This window comes from Sceloporus occidentalis, unplaced genomic scaffold (assembly GCF_023333645.1).
Source record: "Sceloporus occidentalis isolate IW3139 unplaced genomic scaffold, rSceOcc1.0.p SCAF_13, whole genome shotgun sequence".
In the NCBI taxonomy this organism is placed as follows: domain Eukaryota; kingdom Metazoa; phylum Chordata; class Lepidosauria; order Squamata; family Phrynosomatidae; genus Sceloporus; species Sceloporus occidentalis.
Genome location: NW_028316993.1, coordinates 14146603 through 14167893, shown reverse-complemented (window position 1 = coordinate 14167893; position 21291 = coordinate 14146603). Strand labels below are relative to the sequence as shown.

Here is a 21291-nt window from a genome sequence, read left to right as displayed (position 1 = left end):
ACAACAAGACTATTGCCAGTGTGTGGTGTGAGATCAGGAATGCCCATCCACTAACATTCTTGAGCATCCGGTCCTGACAGTTGGAAGTGGACAGTTGGTGAGGTCTGAGGAAGGCCTCCCAAAGGAACAAGGGCCAATAAAAAAATAAAAGGTCTCCGCTGGTGAATTTAAACCTAAGGCCATTTAAAACCAAACACAACGCCAGGAGCCACATCTCAGTCCCCCAGGAGTAAGTACATTGAATGGTATGGGGCATTTGTTCCCTGCCTCAATCCATGGGGAGAAGCGGGTAAGAAAACAGCGGACCCTTGGCAAGGTGACCAGATGTCCTCCTTTTCCAGGACACCTAGATTTAAACCACCTGTCCAGGAGGGAATTCAAAGTGTCTTCCATTTTGAGCATGGCTGAGAAGCTCGAATTTGGATTTGTTACATGAGTGTCCTATATTTTGTGATGCCTTGTTCTCCTTCGGGGCGATGACCTCTGGTAACCATGGCCCTTGGTTTTCCGCTGGGGTTTGGGTTCAGGACCATGGATACCGAAACTCATAGATGCTCAAGTCCCATTAAATACAATGGCACAGTCAAATGGTGTCCCTTATGCCAAATAGCAAGATCAAGGTTTGCTTTTGGGGACTGATATGTTTTTAGAATATTTTCAAGCTGTGGAAAGTTGAATCCATGGATAAAGAACCTGTGGATATGGAGGGCCAGCTGCAAATGTTTCATTATTGTTATTGTTATTGTTATTGTTATTATTTGCTCTGGCTGAGGCTTCCAAGAATAGGAAGTCCAAAACTTCTAAGTACACCCTCCTAGGATTGAAGCCTGCCTAAGGCTGTAAGCAAAATAAATACATAAATAAAAGTTTCTTAAGAAAAATCCCATTTCTTTGGGTACCAATAGCTCCTAGGCAGCAACTGGTTTTGGCATGACAGTCTTAGATATTTGTCAGCCTTACAGTTTTCGTCTCTATATATCGGGTAGGAACTGTGCCTCCAGATATTGTTGAACTACAACTCCCATCACGATCCTGCAGAAACCAGTGCTAAGGGATGCTAGGAAGATACAGTTCGACAACATCTGCACAATTCTCAGTCCGAAAAGTTAAATGTCTCTCGCTGAGCATCATCCTCAGGCTAACCCAGCATCCTCCATGGGTAGGACCAACCTCCCATCATCCCCAGCCAAGCTTGGGCTCATAATACAGTGCCTTTGGAGAGCATCCAGTTCAGAAAGGGTTCTGGTTTCCAAAGCAATCCCCTGAGCAGTTGTGGTACTGCATTTTAACACTGGTTTCAGAACTAGCCCCTTAGTTCTCTCCAGATTTTGCACCATGCCAACTAATCCTGGTCCTGTCTTATTCCTCTCACTCAGCATCATGTCCGCCAGGAAGGACAAGGAGATGGAGGAAACACTTCAAAGTAAGCAGCAAGGAAAAGAGACGGGCAGCGAGGAGACACACAACTACCACACACCATTGCTTCCAGCAAAAGAACCCATGCCTTTGAATGTACAAAGCCCTGAGAGGACTGAGTGCCAAGTCTCAGAAGCTTTGGAGTACCCTCAGACTCCTGTCCCCTGGTCCAAACTGAGGGCAAGCAGGATGCAACGAGATCCCGGAGGTAACCATATCCTGCTTGTATTGACTTACTTTGAAATAACACCCTCAGACTATTGCAGTTTGGATTAATCCTCTGCCTTCCCATTTTCTCATTAAATGTCCTGGTTTCTCCCTCCTCCTCCCACTTTCTCCATTTATCCTGGCTTACTTCAACTGCTGCAAATTGAATTCAAAGTGCAAAAGTGCAAATTCAAAGCCACAAGGTTGTGAGCTTGATCCCAGGCAAGGCTCTAGGATCCACTCAGCCTTGCATCTTTCCGCAGGTCACTAAAATGGATACCCAGCTTGTTGGGGGCAATTGGCTTACACATTGTAAACCGCTTAGGGCAGCAATTCTCAACCTGTGGGTTGCGACCCCTTTGGATAGGGTAGCCTAAGACCATCGGAAAACACATATCTCCGATGACCTTAGGAACCGATTTTATGGTTGGGGGTCACTACCATATGAGGAACTTTATTAAAGGGTTGCAGCATTAGGAAAGTTGAGAACCACTGGCTTAGGGAGTGCTTAAGTGCACTGATAAGCGGTATAGAAAAGTACTTGATATTGCTATTGCTATAAAGTAGTTTGCACTCCATTAACTCAGCAGCAGGGAGAATAGAGGAAGAGGCAATACAAACTTGCTTTGTGCATTCTTCTTCATTAAGAACTTTAACCATCTTGCTCACACTCTGCTGTTGCCTGGCCACACAGATCCTGGTTTTCATCTATGCCATATTGGAGGACATGTACACAGGACCACACTTTGCCAACCTTGTTGTTGTCGCCCAACAACACATGGAGAATGTAAAGATCCCTTAACCTGCATTAGACAGAGATGGACTCATGGGATCAAAGATACATAGCTGGGTCTGGGGGCTGAAAAGGACTGAAGACTATTGTCAAGCAAGGATTGCAATGGTCATTTCTTAAAAAGAGGGTCTCAGAGTTTGAGGGGCTTTGGTTGGGCTTCCAGAGCCTCCCTGAAGTCACAGTTTGCTTAGAGGCCACATACTACCCACCCTGGTCTAAAACTAACCATTGTTGGTGCTTACTGAATTTCAGATGAAATAGTATCCCTCTTTGTGGGGTTTGCAACCATACTTGAAATTAATCCTGCCCTACTCCCCAAATCACTTTTCTTTTAGCAGGCGATGGGGAAGGATCTTCATTCTCCACATCCACAAATGTGTGTGAAGAAACTGAGACTTCTTCAGCCGTCGGAGTGGCGGCGGGAGGAGATGGAGACCACCAAGCCCAGCAGATGGAGAGCGTTGCACAAGTCAAAAAGAAGGTCAAGTTTCTGTGTCCGGACCAGCAGTCAAATAGTTTAGAGGCAGCCGATGTTCTTGAAAACTTCCTGGGTCAGTTTCTAACTTATCTGCATGAGTGCCCAGACAGACCCTACTTTAGGAACATTGAAGAACTGGCCCCGAGAAGCAGCTACGAGTATGAAAAGGTAATGAGCCAGCGTACAAAACTAGGCATATACATGGTGGTTGGGTAGTTTCTCCCCAGCCTGATGTCCTCCAGGTGTATCAGACCTCAGCTCCCCCAGAATCACCCAAGTGGGATGGCCACTGTACCCTCCCAACATTTCATGGATGAGAACCAGCATAATGCATGGCCAAGCAACCTCAGAATGTGATCGAGAGGACAAAACTTATGAACGAGGGGAACATGCACAAACTAGGAGGGGTTGCAGCAGTTTGCTTTTGCCTGCGCCTACAGGGCAAGTTTCCATTCTCTCTTGCTAAGAGTGAAAACTACATTTGCAAACTGAACTCAGTTTACAGCAACTGAAGTAAGCCAAGGAAGAAGGGGAAGGGGCTGGGGAGGAGAGAGAAACAGGGACGGTTTGAAAAGAACTCCAAAGTGGGGATGACAGAGGATTAATGGGGACTGCCCTACCAAAACCAGACAGTTGGATACCATGGGTCACTAGGATTCTGAGAGCTGTAGTCCAAAGGTGTTATCCCATCTAGTTTCTAGTTAGTTGCATCTGAAGCCCTTTTTTGAACTGTGCTGTTGGTTTGCCTCCAGTTCCTCCATCCAGGCGAGTTTGAAGTGATGCTGAGGATCTCTGTTCCAGACTGCATTCACTACACTGAGGTGGAGGGCTACAGTGGCCTCTTTTACACCTTGACTCTCTTGAGGAAGTCTCGCAGCTTCCCAGCAGCCTTTCTTCTGGAAGACGGGAGGACCATCTCCTCAAGGAACATCATGGAGGAATTCTGGAAGCAGGTGGACCACTTTGCAAATGTTTCTTACTCAGGTGAGGGAGACGATCGGGGACGAAGGCTCTCCCCAGATCCCCATGGTCAGAAAGATGCCTTGTAACTGGGATGAGAACCTCCAAAACCATGCTGAGAAATTCTCACTCTCTCAGCCTCAGAGGAAGGCAATGGCAAGCAATGAGTAATTTAATCTGTGGATGCAGAATCTATAGATACTAAAGGTTGACTGTATACATGATGCAGTGCAAACAGTCTTTAATGTGTTGTTGCTCCACATTTGCGTCTTTCTTTTGCAGATTTGATGATTCGCAGATTTTATTAATATGTTCTCTAATCCCAGCAAATGTGGAGGGTCCACTGTAATATGTATTTTCCTTCCTGGTTTCCCAGTGCCTTTCCCAGGTTGGCAGGTGAGGCTGGAGAAGAAGACGCCCAACTGTCCTGCAGTGACCTTAGTGATGCTGGATAACCAAGGTGCCAAATACCTGTCGCTGAGTCTCATCCCTACTCTCGAGGTCTCAGGCCCCTGGCCATACCTGAAGAAAGCCAAGGAGATCCTTGAAGAGAAAGAGCTGCTTCTGCCTCTCATGAGGGTGTTTTATTTCATAGCCAAGCAGTCTCCTGGAAAGCACAACAAAGGTAATCCAGCTCTTCCTACCTACAGTTTCTGGACTGCTCAGAGGTCCTCTTCAACCCTTACAGCATTCTCATAAAGAGCTAGCATGGTGTAGTGCAGTGCTTCTCAGTCAGCAATTACGTCTTCCTAATATGTCAAGAACCTGCACCATGTTCATGGACACTGGCTACAATTCTTTCCTTCCTTCCTTCCTTCCTTCCTTCCTTCCTTCCTTCCTTCCTTCCTTCCCTGGACTAGCAGCCAATGGATTGGCACCAGTCCGGTCCTCAGGCTTCAAAATTAAAAGGACATGAAGCACAAAGAAGAGAGCATAGCAGCGAGGAAAGGGACGTTGATCATACACTGTATATTATATCATGTGTGTGTGTGTGTGTGTACACACACACACAATGAGCCCTTGATATCTGCTGAGGTTTGGTTCTAGGACCTCCCTTGGATACCAGAATCTGTGAACGTTTCACTAAATACAATGGCACAGTAAAATGGTGTCCCTTATATAAAATGGCAAAATCAATGTTTCTTTATTGGAATTTATGTATTTTTTAAAGATATATTTTCAAGCTGTGGATGGTTGAATCAGTGGATATGGAGTGTATTATTATCTCAATTGATCCTATATCGATTACTGACATGCAGTCGTGCTTCGTTGTATATTTCAGAGACCTGGAGAATTTCTTTCTCTCACGTGGAAAAGGAGATCCTAAACCGCCACGCCAGCCCCCAAGCCTGCCGAAGGTACCATGGGAAGGAGTGCTGCCGGCAAGTATTTGAGACAGTCCACTTTTCAGATGCTTTCTCAGTTGCTGAGGGAGATGGAGGAGTGTGGAAGTCTTGAAAGGGTCAGGAAGGCCAAAGCGCTGTAGCTTTTAGCTGTACTTGGAGGGGGTTTGTGGGTGTCGAATAAATCACTCCAAATTTTGAGCTGGGGGAAGGATTGGAGAGCTTTGGGGGCCAAATTAACAATATATGATGCCTTAGGGGTATTTTTGGCTAAGGGCAAGGTATAAATACTCTAAATAAATAGGGGCCATGCTTTTCCCCACTATGGCTTTTAAATGTATATAAAAACAATAAGCCCTATTAATAAGGAGTCAGGGCTGGAGGGGGAGATTACCTTTTTGGGACTATTATTGTTGTTGTTGTTGTTGTTGTTGTTGTTGTTATTATTATTAATCTTTATTTATAAAGCACTGTACATTTACACAGCGTTGTACATACAGTCTTTTTAATTAGACGGTTCCCTGGCCTCAGGCATACAATCTAAAAAGACACAACACAAAAGGAGAAGGGAGTGGTGGTGGGAAAGGGGATGAGGTCAAGCAGTTCCTCTCTACCTCCAAGGCCTGGACCAAGGCAGGTGGACTGGAGGGAGGGCTTGGCTTCATAATGGATGGTTAATCTTCATCAAGGGAGGCAAGCGACAATTATGCAAGGCCTGGGAACTATAGTTTCTAGAATCCCAGAATGGCCAAGATTGTTATGTTTTGGACTGCAGTCCCCAGGACCCTGCCGGCTGAGGATTCTGGGACCTGTATTCCAAAAAAAGAAACCTTTTCAAGGTAAGCATGACTGTGCCAACCCAACACCCACTTCTTGAATCTTCTCGAAATATCGTTGCATGTGTTGTGTTCTAGGAAGGACTGTCTGAAGATGTTGGAGGACCTTGTGATGGCTCTCAAGACAGAGTACCCCCAGATGTTGGCTCACCTGAGTACCTACCATGCCCAGACCTCCTTCCTGCACACCCTTTGGGAGTGGAAGGACGATGCCGACTGGAAGCCCTGCAAGGCGGCTCCATGTTTTGAGAGGGTCTTGGAGAACTTCCTTTACGAAGTGGCCACCGCTCAGCTCTCCCACTTCTTTCTTCCCAGATGCAACCTGTTTGGGGCAAAGTTCTTCCCTCCCACGAAACTGAAATTCCTGTGGTCCCACCTGAAAGAGAAAGAGAAAGAAGGAAGGATGAAGACCGCCGCTGTCTCCCGCAAGAGAGGTTATTCCTCTCCGCCTGTCAGTCCTGACATGGCTTGGCCTCTCATGACCACCCTTGGTCTCATCGGTCTGGTCTCAGTTGGCCTCCCTTATATGACCCCTTAGCTCCGTCGCCGTATTTACACAAACCCAGTTAAATCAGTTTCATACCACTTTAATTGCCATGGCTCCATCTTACAAAATCTGTAGTTTGGAGAGCGCTCCAATCTGAATTTCATTCACCTGATTTAATCCTCTGTCCCTGTTCTATAGGTACGTTGGGAACTATAGTTCCTGGGAGTCTATGAGAGCTGTCTAGCGGAGGATCCCAATTACTTATCCCACACTAAAAATCCCAGGATTCCCTGGGATGGAGCCGTGACAGTTACAGTGGTATTACATTGTGTTTTGCACAAGATACCACTCTTGCTGTATTTTAGAACAAGTGGTAGTAGCATCATCGCCTTCTGTTGCTATACTATACTTTTTATACTCTATTATACTTTAGCGATTTTCACAGTCTGAATGTTTTTCCTTGCCATGCGTTTGCTTTGTAGGGATACCCAGTTAATGAGGACTATAAGCGAGAACCGTCCGCACTTCGTTTTCTCGTTGTTGTGTTTGTTCGATGGGTTGCGACTCTGTGGGTTTTGTTGTTTCCGAGGAAAAGAAAGAAAGCAAGAAAATAAACATATTTAAAAGTTGAATCTGCGAGAGTTTCTTTGCTTTTTACATTTAAATTTTTGCCTGTTAGGATGAAAGAAACACGGCTGCCCAGTAGACCAGTCCTAGAGAAATCTCTTGGCAATGGATTTTATCACATGGGGGAAAATCGGGGGTTTAAACAGGGATTGTTCCTGTGAAAATCGCACGATCGCGATTAAGATTTTTCACACGACGTCGCAATTAAAGAGCCATTACCCTAAGGATAGTGATAATAGTAAAGAAACTGTATAAGACTTACATGAAAGAGGAAGTCATTTTACTGTATACATTTAACAATGTACTAATATTACATCTTTTTCTGTATGTCTATGTGTATTTCAAGGTAATAATAATAATTTTAAAAAAGAGCCATTACCCTGGGAATAGCTAGGCAATAAACAGCAACAAATCATTCAAGGGAAATATTTATTGTATTGTTGTATTATTTATTTATTATTTGTTTATTATTATTATTTGTTGTTGTTTATTTGTTTATTATTATTTTATTTAGTTATTTTATTTAGTTATTAGTTATTTATTAGTTATTGTTTTTATTTTTATTATTTATGTTTATTATTATTTTATTATTACTATTTATTTATTTGTTATTTATTATTTATATTTATTATTATTTTATTATTACTATTTATTTATTAGTTATTTATTAGTTAAGTTATTATTTTTATTTGTTTATTATTATTTGTTTATAGTTATTAGTTATTTATTAGTTATTGTTTTTAATTTTATTATTTATGTTTATTATTATTATTATGTTTATTATTATTTTATTATTACTATTTATTTATTTGTTATTTATTATTTATGTTTATTATTATTTTATTATTACTATTTATTTATTAGTTATTTATTAGTTAAGTTATTATTTTTATTTGTTTATTATTATTTGTTTATTACTATTTAGTTATTAGTTATTTATTAGTTATTATTTATTCATTATTAATTATTATTGTTAATTTGTTATTATTTTATATTATTATTTAGTTATTAGTTATTTATCTATTAGTTACTTATTAGTTTTTTTGAAGCATTTTGCCTTCTCTGTCAGAGAAAGAAAGAGAGAGCCTGGTGCCAAAAACAAACTACAATTCCCAGGATTCCCTAGCACTGAGCCAGGGCAGTGAAAGAGGTCTCAAACTGGATTATTTCTGCAGTGTCTTTTGGACCTTGCAGTTTAACCTATTGGGAGCAACCCAAATTGCAATGCGTCCCTCCCACCTCTAGAGGGCAGCGGAGAGAAGCCAAGCCTCCAGACGTTCTAGCTTCTTCCTTCCCTCTCTATGCCCTCCCAGCCATATGTGAGCTGCATCTCAAGATCCCGTTCCGGAACTCTCGCGACCTTTTCCACGCCTCCAAGATGGCGGTGAGTAGAGGGTCGAGGAAGCGCTCTGCCCCGGGGGGCGCCTCAAATCCGCATCCATCCTTTCCCTACCGAGTCCTTTCCGGCGGGAATTTGCTCGGAAGGGTCGGGGAAACGCCGGGCGAAGCGAGGGCCAGCGGGAGAAGCGGGCGAGGGTCGTTCCTGGCACGGAAAGGGCGCTAAGAAAGTCCCTGGTCTCGCTGGAAATGCTAGGCCCTGGGCGCCTAGGCTGACGAATCGAGCGCCGAGTTCTCGAACCTCCTTTCCCCCTGTTTCCCATTTTGTGCTGCATCTTTTGGGGAGCTTTTGTTCCTCAGGAAATCAGGATTTTCCCTTCCAAAAAGAACCCTCCTTGTACCTTTTAGTCCCTTACTATCTCCCCTGGAAGCCTTCCCTCCCTGCTCAGTGCCAACACAAAACTACAGTTCCCAGAATTCCTTAGCACCGAGCCAGGGGCAGTTAAAGTGGTCTCAAGATAGGGCTATTTGTGCAGTCTGTTTTGGTCCTAAAGTTGCAGCTTTTCCTGGGCTGGGGCTGATGGGTGTTGCAGTCCAGCCTCATCTGCAGGGGAACCACAACCAAGAGCGACCATAACTCCTCACCTCAAAGGCCTGAAAATGTAGGGGCCTGTAAGGAAAATGGAGGACATAAATGAAAGTAGATTGAAATGGGAATGTATGCCTCTGAGCCATGCTGATAATGGACCAGGAGGACATTTTAGGATTCCTCCTGGACAGAAAGGAGGACATGTCCTCCAAAAGAAGGGCATCTGGTTACCTGAGTGGAGGACATTTTGGAATTCTGCATAGAAGGTTGGAATGTAGGACATGTCCTGCAAAAGGAGGGCACCTGGTCACCATGAATGGAGTGAGCATGATGGCTCCTGGATTAAAGAGAACCAGAAAGCGCACTCCCCTTTTTTGTGAGGCTGGCTTACCTCACAGGGTTGTTGCGCGAAAGAAGCGGAAGGGAAGCATGTTGCGCATTGCCTGGAGAACATGGGATGAAAGATGGAGTGTGTGTGTAGCTAGTAGTTGGGCTTCTGTCTCTTAAGGCTGAAGGTATTGGCAGGAGAGGCTTGGTCCCCAAACTGTGCCCTTTAAGAGATTGTGGACTTCAGCTCCCAGAAGCCTCACCCATGTTGACCAATAGTGTGGGATTCTGGGAGTTGAAGGCCAAAAGCCCTTAAAGAGAACTACTATATCTAAGGTATTGCACGCAGGAATGCATGGAGTGGTCACTTGAAGGTCTATGAGGGTTTTAGGTGGAACTGGGGGTGCGTAGCCCAAACTGACGCTTGTTGAGGAAGCCATGAACACCTTTCCCAACCCAGTGTGTGGCTCTCCCATTCGTGTCATAGCCAGCGCATAGTGTTATGCTGCCTCCGCATTAACCATGCTTCCATGTTTCACTTTTTGTTTAGCAGCAAGACCAGGGTGAGAAGGAGAACCCCATGCGGGAGCTGCGCATCCGCAAGCTCTGCCTGAACATCTGCGTCGGGGAGAGTGGAGACAGGCTCACCCGGGCGGCCAAAGTGCTGGAACAGCTCACAGGACAGACGCCTGTTTTCTCAAAAGGTAAGCTGGCCAAAAAGCCATCGCCAAAGCTTCTACGGCAGTGATTTCCATCCGACGGTTAGATAGAAAGTAGTGGAGGGATGCAGGGTTTCCATAGACGTTGCTAAGAATTCACTCTGCCTCAAGCTCCCAGCTCCTCCAGATGAGACGTGTTGCCTTCCGACTTTTGTGTCCTTAAAACTTAGAACAGATTATAAGTGTAACAACTGGATGTCTGTAAACATATACTTTTTTTTGGGGAGGGGGGTGAGCTTTTGTTGCTATCATGGTGGGATCTTTAGTAGATGAGATGTAAGAGAGGAATGGTTGTGTATCATTTTAGTAAAGAGAGGCTGAAATGTTATTCATAAGCTTTATTTCGTCCAGCTTTTAAAAAAAATATACGTTTAATTGTATTTTGGGGGGAAGGGGAATATTCGGATGGGATTCTATTGTTTTAATGTGTAAGCCGCCCCAGTTGTGTTGTGTAGAGAGGAAGGATATAAATAATGTTGTTGTTATTGTTATTAGTATTAGTATTCCTGAAGGGAGAACAAGAAGTCTGCCTCAGTACAGCAGTAGTGGTTTCTGAAACTGTTTCTGACTCTCTTCTCAGTTGATGGTCCAAAGGCTTGGCCAGTTGTCCATGCTTTATCCCCCCAATATTTGCTGAGGACACTATCACCATTTTGCTTTAAGATGCAACTTGTGCACAGTAAAAAAAACAACTATGGCAGGGGCATAAGCACAAAGAGAGATAATTGCTCCTGTTATCAGATCAGAGGATGGGATGATCCGTCTCATAATTCTGCATGGGCACAATCTGGATTTACTTGTGGCTGGAACCTGCATTTGATACCTAGCTTTTTCAAATACCTACTTATTGCACTGTTGCAGTATTATCAGTACCCAGGGCTAGAGCCAAATGTTGGGTGGTTAATGGAGGCTCGTAATTCTTATTTTGGTATGATACTTGTTTTTATAACCTACCTCCTTTTCAGCAGTAACGTGTACCTTAGTTTTGTTTGAATACTGTGTTGTCATATCTGCATGCTGTCTGCATCTGACTTGTTTCCAAATTCAGGCCTACTGTTCGCATGTTGCTGCCCTCTGCCTTGGGCTGACAGTTGGATAGACTTCTTTTCCCCCTTTCAGTATACTGTGGTGTAATTGTTTTCCTGCCACTTTTAATTCTTTGCAACTAAAATTTGTTTTGTTCGTCAGCTCGATACACTGTCCGCTCCTTTGGGATCAGGAGAAATGAAAAGATTGCCGTTCACTGCACTGTGCGTGGGGCAAAAGCTGAGGAGATCTTGGACAAAGGCTTGAAGGTGAGCTGTCGTCCTTTTCGGACATGACTGTTTTTCTGGCAGAACTTGGCGTTTGAAAGGAGGGCAAGCCTTAAAACCAATGTCCCTCTTTCAGGTGCGAGAATACGAGCTGAGGAAGAATAACTTCTCTGACACAGGCAACTTTGGCTTTGGAATCCAGGAACACATTGATTTGGGCATAAAATACGATCCCAGTATTGGTATCTACGGCTTGGACTTCTATGTGGTTTGTATACTTTGCTTATTTATTATTATTATTTGCATTCTTACACTGCAGTCCAGGAGTCTCATCCTATTAGGACAGAAGTTGACAAAGTTCAGGCCCCCTGCAACTGTTTTTACAGTCCTAATCCTCTCCATAGTCCCCTGTCCATCCCCAACCCCTGGTGTATTGCCTCTCCTGGAAACCTCTAGGAGCAGCACTTCACCTTTTATATAGGCTGCATTTTAAATGCAAATAAAATTGCCATTTGTCAAAACCAGAAGTGGAATGCCTGGCCTCTTCTGGTTTTGTGCTTTCTCTATTTTTGGCAGCCAGTTCGACCTCTGGAGGGTTCCCACGGTAGGAAAGTGGTTACCCATTCGTTTTAGTGAAATGTCTTTTCCCCCTCTATGTATTTATGCTGGGTCTTGCAACCATTGCAGTGGTGGTATAACTGTCCTTTGCACGGTCAAAAAGGAAAAAGGTTGCCCTCTTGCGGCACCTAAGAAAGCTGGCACACTTGAAAATATGTGCTGAGGTTTTATTGCTCCACAGCATCTCTAACACCATGAATCAAGGATGTAGTTAAGTGGCCCCTTGCCATAAATGGTGGGCTTGCTGAGCAAGTATAGGGGACGCCTTCCTCTTCTCTGTTCTCACATCCTTCTTATAATATTTCCAATGAGGAAGCAGGTCGTTGTTTCAATGACAAGTTCCCCCCCCCTCCATTTCCATGGTGGTTTTACCACTGGGTACAGAAATCCTCACTTTATTATTGCACTTATTGGGTATGAATTACTTGAATTACTCCTTGGGTGAATGTACCTGGCAGGATAGCTGGAAGGACTGAATTGGCACTTCAGGTGGGCTCTTGACTACATAGAATTGACTGCATAGGATTAGTGACTACAGACCAGCCACAAATGTCTAACTCTAGGCAATTGCACTACTGAACACCAACCAAGATATTTAAACTTGGAGTTATACAGCATCTAAGTTGAACAATAGCTGCTGAAGTATATCTCTCTGTGAGAAATTATAACTCCTGTTACTTGTGGTCTACCATGCCTCAGGCACTAGGTTGTCTCTTAAACTCTGTTCTTCATCTGCCTTATCACTTACCACTCTGGCATGTGGGAGGGTTCCCTAAAATGCACTTCCAGGATTAAATAGTGTTTGTTGTTAATTGCTGTAGGTTCTGGGCAGGCCTGGTTTCAGCATTGCTGACAAGAAGCGCCGAACCGGCAGCATTGGGGCCAAGCACAGAATCAGCAAGGAGGAAGCCATGCGCTGGTTCCAGCAGAAGGTAAGTCCTGTTGACGCGTTTAGCTATGAACTGTGTCAAGTTCATCTAAAAGATAAGACTTCTCAAATATCTAGCAATGCTGTGATCAATCAGTGTGTTGGAATTCTAGTAAATTATTCTTTAAGAGGTTCTACTGTATTGGAACAGTTTTGGAAGACTAGCAAGAAATTGTTACTGTTAACCATAAAACAGATGGGTTAGCAGTGGCCTGCCACATTTTGTTGGACTACTCACCTATCCTTCTGAGGCCATTCAGATGTTGCTGGAATTCCTACATTCCCAGTCAATGTAGGTCCCTATCCCTGGTTGTTTAAAGAATGTAAAAGATGAGCTTATGCCCCACATTCTGAAATTAAGATAGTTTGACATTTCTTTTGAGACTCATTTCACACTGTTGTTTGTAGGGAATTGTCATGATGAGATGCAACATTAAAGAGTATTTGAAAGATCACTCAGCATAGTAAAAGTGCTTATCATGGAATCATGGAAGAGACCACAAGGGCCATCCAATCCAACCCCCTGCCATGCAGGAAATCTAAAGCAAAGCATCCCCAACAGATGGCCATCCAGCCACTGTTTGAAGACCTCTAAGGAACCGGCTGAATGGCATCCGTGTCTCTTCTCTGACAATCTTGTTGCATAAGCTGGCTTGTAAATACCCCTTGCCTCTTAGGGCACAAAAAATACAGCAACACTTGTAACAGTTTGGCCAGTAAAATCTCTTGCTTGCCTCTTGCCTTGTGTGTGCATTCATATAAGGTTATTCTTCAAACTACTTTGCCTTACAGATGTGTGGGGGGAAATGATTTGATGATAGTTAAATGTTTTAGAGGCTATATTACTTATCTCTCATTCCTTTCTTCTCTTGCAGTATGATGGCATCATCCTTCCTGGTAAATAAATGGTTTCCACTATAAAAAAAACTAATAAAATTTTTCCACTATTTCACTACCTTGCTGTTGTGCCTTTTGTGGTGGTTCTCTTATATCTCTTCTAAAATTGCTGCCCCTTCTGTCTGGATCATTGTGTTTCTCTTTCTTTAACCACAAAACCTCTCCTGTGACAACCAGTGAGAAGGGAATTAGGTTGGGCACACTTTCAGTTGCATCTAATTCCGTTGTAGGTGGCTGAGAGAGATGTGAATCCTAACCTTTCCTCACCCCTGCCACATCCCCAAATTACTTATTTTGCCTCTCTCCCAAACTTGGGAATTTGAGGTCACTACAGAAGTCTCAGTGGTAGTAAGGAGGAATGGATCTGAACCTTTTGTGAATGTTTCTATTTCAGAGGAGGTTCCTCAGACGTTGGAAATACTACTTTTTGGACTTTAATTCCCCAAATCTCCTATCCAATATAGCCAGTTACTATGCTAGCTATGGAAGTCAGTGGTAGACCAGAAGATAAGTTTCCTTCATTCTGCCTAGGACCATAAGATGGCAGTCTTGGCCTTTGCAAACCATTTAGCATAGTTGATACTATGCAGAAGAATCAAATCCCTTGTGTGCATGCCTTCTAAGTCACAAGAGAGGTGACTAGCTTCTCTCTCCCAACAAAGTTGAAATTAAAGCCATTGCAACAGGAAATAATCTCTTTGGCCTGAGTTATATATTAGGGCAGTGATGGTGAACCTTTTAGAGGCCAAGTGCCCAAACTGCAACCCAAAACCAACTTATTTACTGCAAACTGCCCTGTCCTTCTGGCTTTCTAGTAGCAAACTCTGTGGTGGGGCAACGGTACATGTGCCCACAGAGAGGGCTCTGAGTGCCACCTCTGGCACACATGCCATAGGTTCACCATCGCTGTATTGGGGAAGATGGGGAAATAGGGTCAGTTTGAAGTAGGGGAGAACCCTGTGTCTTTCCTTTAAACAGTCCACTTTTTCTTAGGCAGTCCTGTCTTGCATTTAAGAAAGGTCGGCTCTCTAATTATACAGGTATTAAATCCCCTGTGTTTAAACCAAAGCATTACAAACATGTTCAAACATATTTTCTCTGCCAGCAGCAGTGGGGATAATTCCTGTGAACCATCTTGCAATTACCTAGCCTTTGCTTGCCTCTCTCAAATGATTTTATCCCCAAGGAACAAAGCAAACTGCCTATGAAAGAAACAATGTTAATGTGTACGGGTGGTATATAAACTGTATTGCATTGTTCTGTGTTACATCATGGCCTAATTTTAGGAAGAAATAGTGCTGTCAAAGCACAATAACAGTTTTATGACCTTAGCAATCAAATTTCAAAAGTAATGCTTGCAAAAACCGAGAGTTACATTTATTTCCAGTGATCAAGGTATGAATAATTGCTAGGCTTTTCCCTGCTGACTGCTCTCTAGTACATGGCGTTTTTGGCCATTTCTTGGTTGGTTTGATTCTACTAATGTTTCTGAAATGATGCAAAGTGGCTTCGTTCTCAATAAGTGTCATGCAGGGCACAGATATTGCCAGTAATGGCATAAAGGAAAATGGCAATTGGCATTGCCCAAAAAACTACTGCCATTAGTATATGCACATTGTTTTTTATTTCTTTGAGTATTTCCTTGTTCTGTACAGGGATGGGATGTTAATGCTCTTCTATCTCAATTTAAACAATGTTTGCAATTGTCTGGAATTCTCAGAATTCATGCAGAATATGCTTTCAGCGGCTGCACACTCTGTATTGCAAGGCCTGGTGCCAGTTTTCAATTCATCTCTGGCTTTATTGGCATTTAACTGCTTAGCTCGGCAACAAGATCACATTATTTCAAAGCACTGAAGGAGAATTAACTCAAGGCAAAGGGATATACCGTACATTCTGAATTCTATTCTGAGGGGTTATACTTTTGGCCTTGGAAGCACCAGAACTGTGGCAAATCCTTGTTATTCATCAGGTCTCTGGTGGAAATTTTTGCAGTCATTCATGGATCTTTGGGTCAATTGCTTTTATTTTCCAGAGATTTCTTATTCTAAAATCCCATTTCCTATGCTATACGGCCACTTGAACTCTGAGCGCCTGTTTCTCCTAGAGCAGGATCCAAAGGAACGGAGGAAATAGGGTATACTCTTTGGTTCAATGACAAGTATTCACTTATGTTGCTGACGTATTGCTGTTGGGAGATCTGCCAAAGAGTAGTCCCTTGTGTTTTCCTTGCTTGGGTGGTTTAAAACAAAAGTATTTCAAAGAGGAAACTTCCATCAATGCCAGCATGTCTGGTGACATTAAAAAGGACTTGGAACACTATCAGAAATACAGTGGAGGTGGACTCTTGAGATAATATCACCTAAGTAACTAGACTCAGTCTTGGGCTGCATGTACACTTGAGCATGAATGCAGTTTGACACCGCTTTAACTTCCGTGGCTCAATGCTGTGGAATTCTGGGATTTGTAGTTTTGTGAGATACTGTATTTAGCTTTCTCTTTATCAGAGAGTTTCAAGACTTTTGCAAAACCTGAGAAGGTCAGTTGATGATTGGGACTCTGAAGGACTGCCATAAGTTGAAGTCAACTTGATAGCAGATAACATTTTGGATGTTATTGCACTTAGCTCTATGGCCCACGCAGCTACCTCTGGATATATATTAAAAGTATGTTCAACTCTTCATTTCTAAGAAGAAAAAGGAGCTGCATGAAAGCCTGTGAATGTTTTCTATGAAGTAAGGATGGAGTAGAAGATGGCTAATGATACACAGCTAGAGTGCTTTGTCTCCCAGAAGCTCTAGAAACCAAGATAAATGAGATTTCTTTCAAAATGTGCCTCACCATATTCTTGCAAACCACCTGAACATGGCATGTAATGAAGGCTTTCCTGCAACCTTAGATGCTGACGGCCGCTGACCCAACGGAACTGGCCCTGGACCCTCTGGTGCTGGAGTGCGGAAGGGCGACAGTGCAGCAGGACACCCCAACGGTGCCTTCCGAAAGTTCTCCATCCTCAATCCATTCGTTCAGGTCAGGGTTATAGGCTTGGATGCCCTTCTGGTATTTCTTGGTGCTTTCATTCCAGCCACCCACGAGCAGGATTTGCCCGTTGAGGGTGGCCACCCCAGCCATACTCAAGCCGAGGGGAAGCGGAGCCACATGGCTCCACTGGTTTGTAGAAGGGTTGTAACACTCCACAGGGACTACATCCACCCTTTCCCCTCGGGGCCCTAGCTGGCTGCCCCCCAGGACATAGGCACGGCCCCCTAATGTAGCAGCACTATGCCACCCCCTTGGAGTGCTCAGCCAAGTACAATCTCTCCAGGAATCCGTGGCCGGGTCGTAGCTGCAAACAGTACGGGAATAGGCGTTGTTCACATAGCCGCCAGTCACCAAGATCTTGCTCTCAAGGACCATGCTGGCGTGGCAGCAGCGTGGCAGCTCCATGTTGGCTTTGGCTTGCCAGGTGTTGGTGGATGGGACATAGCATTCGATGGAGACTAGGGTCCCCTTGGCGTTGCGTCCCCCGATGGCGTAGAGGTACCCGTTGAACGCATTGAGGCTGAAGTGAGTTCTTTGGTAGGACATGCTGGCCAAGTGCAGCCAAGTGCCAAAACGCGGGTCGTACCTGTGGAGAAAACACAGTTGTCATTCCGGATTTCACTACGCTGGCCTGGATGAAGCATGCCTGAGTTCATTCTGGGTTTTTCAGAAGAGAAACAGAGTGCACTGATGGAGAAATAAGTGCTGCTTTGGTCAAGCCTCTCCTGGAATACTGTGATCAGTTCCGGGCACTTCATTAGGATACAGACAAGTTGGATCAGTGACGGTTAACAAGCATTTTAAGTCTGGGGATGCTCTACCTAGAGTTCCTGCACTGAGTTCTGGGAGTATATTCAGTGGCCTGTGAGGCCCCTTCAGACTCACTTATTCTAAAGAAAGGTGCATTGAAGATTAATTTTATGCAGCCTAATGCATTTTAAAGTCATTGCTCTTTCACGGGAGCAAAGATCACACAAGGAAGCTGTCTGCACTCCCATTTGGAGCTGGGAAAAGATAGGAGGTATGAGAACAGATTGGGGGGAATGGATTTTCCTCTGTTGCTAATTTTCTTGCACAGTTCTCATAGCTATAAGAGGAAGATGGAGCATGCTTCTGCACTTTGTTCTTTGCTTCAGCACTATATAACTCTTGGGAGTCCATTTTCTATCAACTTCGCCTTGGAGGGTTGCACCCCAGTCCAGGGGCTCTGTATAGACAGTTATGGGGACTGAATTTGATCACTTGCCCGGGTAGTCCAGGTAGAATATTATGTTATATGTTCCATGTATGTAAGCCGCCTCAATCCATTGGGAGAGGCGGGATAGCAATAAACTTCTTATTCTTATTAGAATCAGTTGGATGCCCAATTCCATCATTGCTGAGAGAAAAGGCTGGGCCTCATCAGCAAAACAGCTGGGTCACTTCTCTGCTATATATTATCTGCTGCATAAATTATTTTACAACAGTAGCCTGTGTCAATGATCAGTACCAAAGTAACTCCTGGGGAAGCCTGGAACAACACCCATTTTTGGCACTGAACAATATTATCCCTCCATACACCCAACCTTAAAGCTGACTTTTGTATTCACATTACCTGCAGAGATTGTTAATGGCATGCTTTGCCTGGTTCCGGGCATCGTTTTGATCCTCTCCTCCTGCCACGTAGAGGAATCCATCCATGACCACAACACATTGATTAAAACATTTGGTTGGCATCTCCGTCAACTTATTCCAGTTTCCGTCTTGATCTCGGTAACTGACATCTTTGCTAAGAGCTTTCTCCGTCGTACACGGACGCCCGCCAACCACCAGCAAGACCTTTTGGCTTCCTCGAATCTTGGTCCTTCTGGACTGGAGGTCGTTTTGTTGGTAAGGCAGCAAGTGATAATTCATAGCATCGACCAGTAGCCTGTGGCATTCTGGGTTTTGCATCATACATGGAACTGGCTGGACGTAGTTAATCAAGTCGTGAGCTGGGATGGTGCCAAACCGAACATTGTTCAGGAGGTCAGCGGCGTGTTTGACTCGCTTGGGGTCAGACTCGAGCCATTTCATGGCAATCTGGAAGACCACCACCTCACTGGGGAACTGAAGGTCGTCATCCATCAGCAGTTCATTGAGCTGGTCAAAAGTGAGCTTCATGAACTGTTCCGTCTCGGAGAACTCTAGGAAACGTTCCCGGATGAATCTTTTTGCAGCATCCTTTGTCTGGTTGAGATTGTAAGTCTCGGCCAGGTTGGCTATGTACATCCAGTTTTCTACATTCATCTCCTGGATGAGAAAGTCAGTACATATGTTGAGCAGAGCATACATTTGCAGATAGCTGGCTGTGGAAATGGTACTTCCAATGGTATATAGAGAAAGACTCACTTTCCCTGTGTATGCATAGGTGATGATGGTGGCCAAACCCAAAGGGGAGACATCCGTGAGGTCCACTTGTTGAAGGCTGGGGTTTTTCTTCAGCAGGCTTCTGAAGTAATCGCTGCAGGAAGACATCACCAGCTTATGGACACTGAAGGTCTTTGTTTTAGTGGCAATGGTTAGGTCACAAAGGAAATGCTCTTTTTGCATCTGGTGCATCTCTGCCAGGTTGTTGGTTCCATGCCTTGGATCTAAAACCTCTGTGGCAGTGCAGAGGAACCCATCAGAACCATTTTCAAAGAATTCATCCAGCTGCTGGTGATGGTCAATGTCAAGCGAAGAGTCCTCTGCCATTGAGGTGTTAAGAGGAACTTCGTTCTTCACAGGTTTGATCTTTTTGGGGGCTTTCTTTTTGGGTGCCATTGTGGCAAAAGGTCACCTGTAAGAACATAGGAAGGTGGAAGCTATTTTGTTAAGCTGTACTGTAATCCTGCGGAAAATTAAGGGCTTTGAAAGAGCTAAGTTAGACCCCATTGAACTCTCCAGAAAAAGTGCTGTAGGGATATGACCATAATTTGTCCAGAATAAGAGAGCCAGTTTCACAAACATAAAGCCTTAATCCATTCATTTAGTCATTCATTCTGTCCATCCATCCACCCATCCACCCTTTTTCCCAGTCTGAGATTCAAGGCATCTTTTTTGTTATTGACCCTAAGGTGACCGTGTCAAAAGGCTTTCTTGGCAAGATTTGTTCAGAGGGTGTTTGCCATTGCCATCCTCTGAGGCTGAGAGTGTGTGACTTGCCCAAGGTCACCCACTAGGTTTCCATGGCCAAGTGAAGACTCCAACCTGGGTCTCCAGAGTTGCAGTCCAACAACCAAACCACTGGACCACAGTGGCTCTTTGCAAAGATTAAAACAGACAGCTAAAAAGTAACATAATATAAAATATAAAAGAGCCAGAATGGCATAATGGTTTGAGAGTTGGACCAAGACTCTGGAGAAAAAGGTTTGAATCCCAGGTTGGCCGTGTTGGAGCTGTTACAACAAGGGAGTTGTGTGCATCCTGGAGTTTCCAGAAAAGACAATAATGCTGGGAAAGGTGGAGGGAAGAGAGGATGGCCGCATGCCAGACAGTTGATGGATTCTATTAAGGAGGTCACAATGGGTTTTATGGTGTTGCAGGAATTAAGCAGAGCAATGGAGGATAGGAGGTCTTGGCGGTGTCTCATCCATAGGGTCACCATGAGTTGAGATCGACTCAAAAGCAGTTAACAACAAATATCTTTTAGAAGTTCCCCTCTTGCAACAAGCTGGGTCTGTCACAGCCTGCCATGTGCGGATTTCCAAACTGGACGCATGGCACGACTGCATCCAATCCGTGAGCTAAGCCTGCATACAGATCCTGACCCTCTGTGTGCGGACAGGCCCCTAATGGGGGTCCCAGCTGTTCCTCAGCTGTTTCTGTCCACTGGTTGCATGGAGGGCAGAGGGAGATCTGAGCCTCTGGGTGGCAAACCTGTTTGTGGCAGACCAGAAATAGCCGGAGCGCCTCCGCCTTCCATCCGTCTGAGCGAGACGTGGAGATCAAGTTTCTGGAGGGTTAAGCAATTGGCAATTCTAAGAATAGGAAGGGAAGGAGGTAAAGGACGAAGAGTAGATTATCAATGCCATTCCAGTCTAGGGTTGCCAACTTTTTTTTTACTGGCTTTCGTATCTGCGCTTTTAATGCGGGTTGGATATGTAAATACAGGTATACCTCTGTTCATGAAGTAGATGTGTTCCTGGGCATTCTTGTTGTTGTGTTTCTTTATGTCATTTCTGACATTTGCAGACCCTAAGGAGAACCTATCATGGGGTTTTCAAGGGCTGAGAGTGTTTTATTTGCCCAAAATCATCCAGCGGGCTTCCATGACTGAGGAGAGAATCGGACCCCACTTTCCAGAGTCAAACCACTACATCACACTGACTCTGATTTTGCCATAAGGGACACCATTTTACTATGCCACTGTACATAATGGGCATCCTTCTTGTATTTTTGCCCATACACAAACAAACGGTGTGGAGGAGGGC

General features: G+C 44.3%; 3 protein-coding genes across 6 annotated transcripts; 2 read left to right on the top strand and 1 right to left on the bottom strand.

Moving 5' to 3' along the window:
- The first annotated feature begins 78 nt into the window (after positions 1-78).
- On the top strand, positions 79-7406 carry LOC149305048 (cyclic GMP-AMP synthase-like). 3 transcript variants are annotated; one of them, XM_089478516.1, is made up of 7 exons: positions 79-229; positions 1377-1624; positions 2755-3062; positions 3647-3878; positions 4231-4479; positions 5137-5236; positions 6112-7406. In XM_089478516.1, exons 2-7 carry the CDS (start codon positions 1381-1383, stop codon positions 6569-6571), a joined length of 1593 nt encoding a protein of 530 aa, XP_089334642.1. In that variant the 5' UTR covers positions 79-229; positions 1377-1380; the 3' UTR covers positions 6572-7406. The 3 variants fall into 3 exon arrangements, with proteins under 3 accessions (XP_089334642.1, XP_089334644.1, XP_089334641.1); XM_089478518.1 differs by having other exon boundaries at positions 2752-3062; positions 5137-5212; XM_089478515.1 differs by having other exon boundaries at positions 2752-3062.
- A 1062-nt stretch (positions 7407-8468) lies between these two features.
- LOC149305047 (large ribosomal subunit protein uL5-like) lies at positions 8469-13871 on the top strand. Its single transcript, XM_089478523.1, has 6 exons — positions 8469-8531; positions 9952-10105; positions 11309-11415; positions 11510-11641; positions 12813-12923; positions 13795-13871. The coding sequence occupies exons 1-6, from the start codon at positions 8526-8528 to the stop codon at positions 13822-13824; spliced, it is 540 nt and encodes a 179-aa protein (XP_089334649.1). The 5' UTR covers positions 8469-8525; the 3' UTR covers positions 13825-13871.
- A 1307-nt stretch (positions 13872-15178) lies between these two features.
- On the bottom strand, positions 15179-20882 carry LOC149305046 (kelch-like protein 31). Of its 2 annotated transcripts, XM_089479019.1 has the most exons (3): positions 20738-20882; positions 18453-19658; positions 15179-17444 (listed from the first exon to the last, which is right to left on the bottom strand). In XM_089479019.1, the coding sequence occupies exons 2-3, from the start codon at positions 19640-19642 to the stop codon at positions 16712-16714; spliced, it is 1923 nt and encodes a 640-aa protein (XP_089335145.1). In that variant the 5' UTR covers positions 19643-19658; positions 20738-20882; the 3' UTR covers positions 15179-16711. The 2 variants fall into 2 exon arrangements, with proteins under 2 accessions (XP_089335145.1, XP_089335144.1); XM_089479018.1 differs by lacking the exon at positions 20738-20882 and having other exon boundaries at positions 18453-20701.
- Positions 20883-21291: the final 409 nt, after the last annotated feature.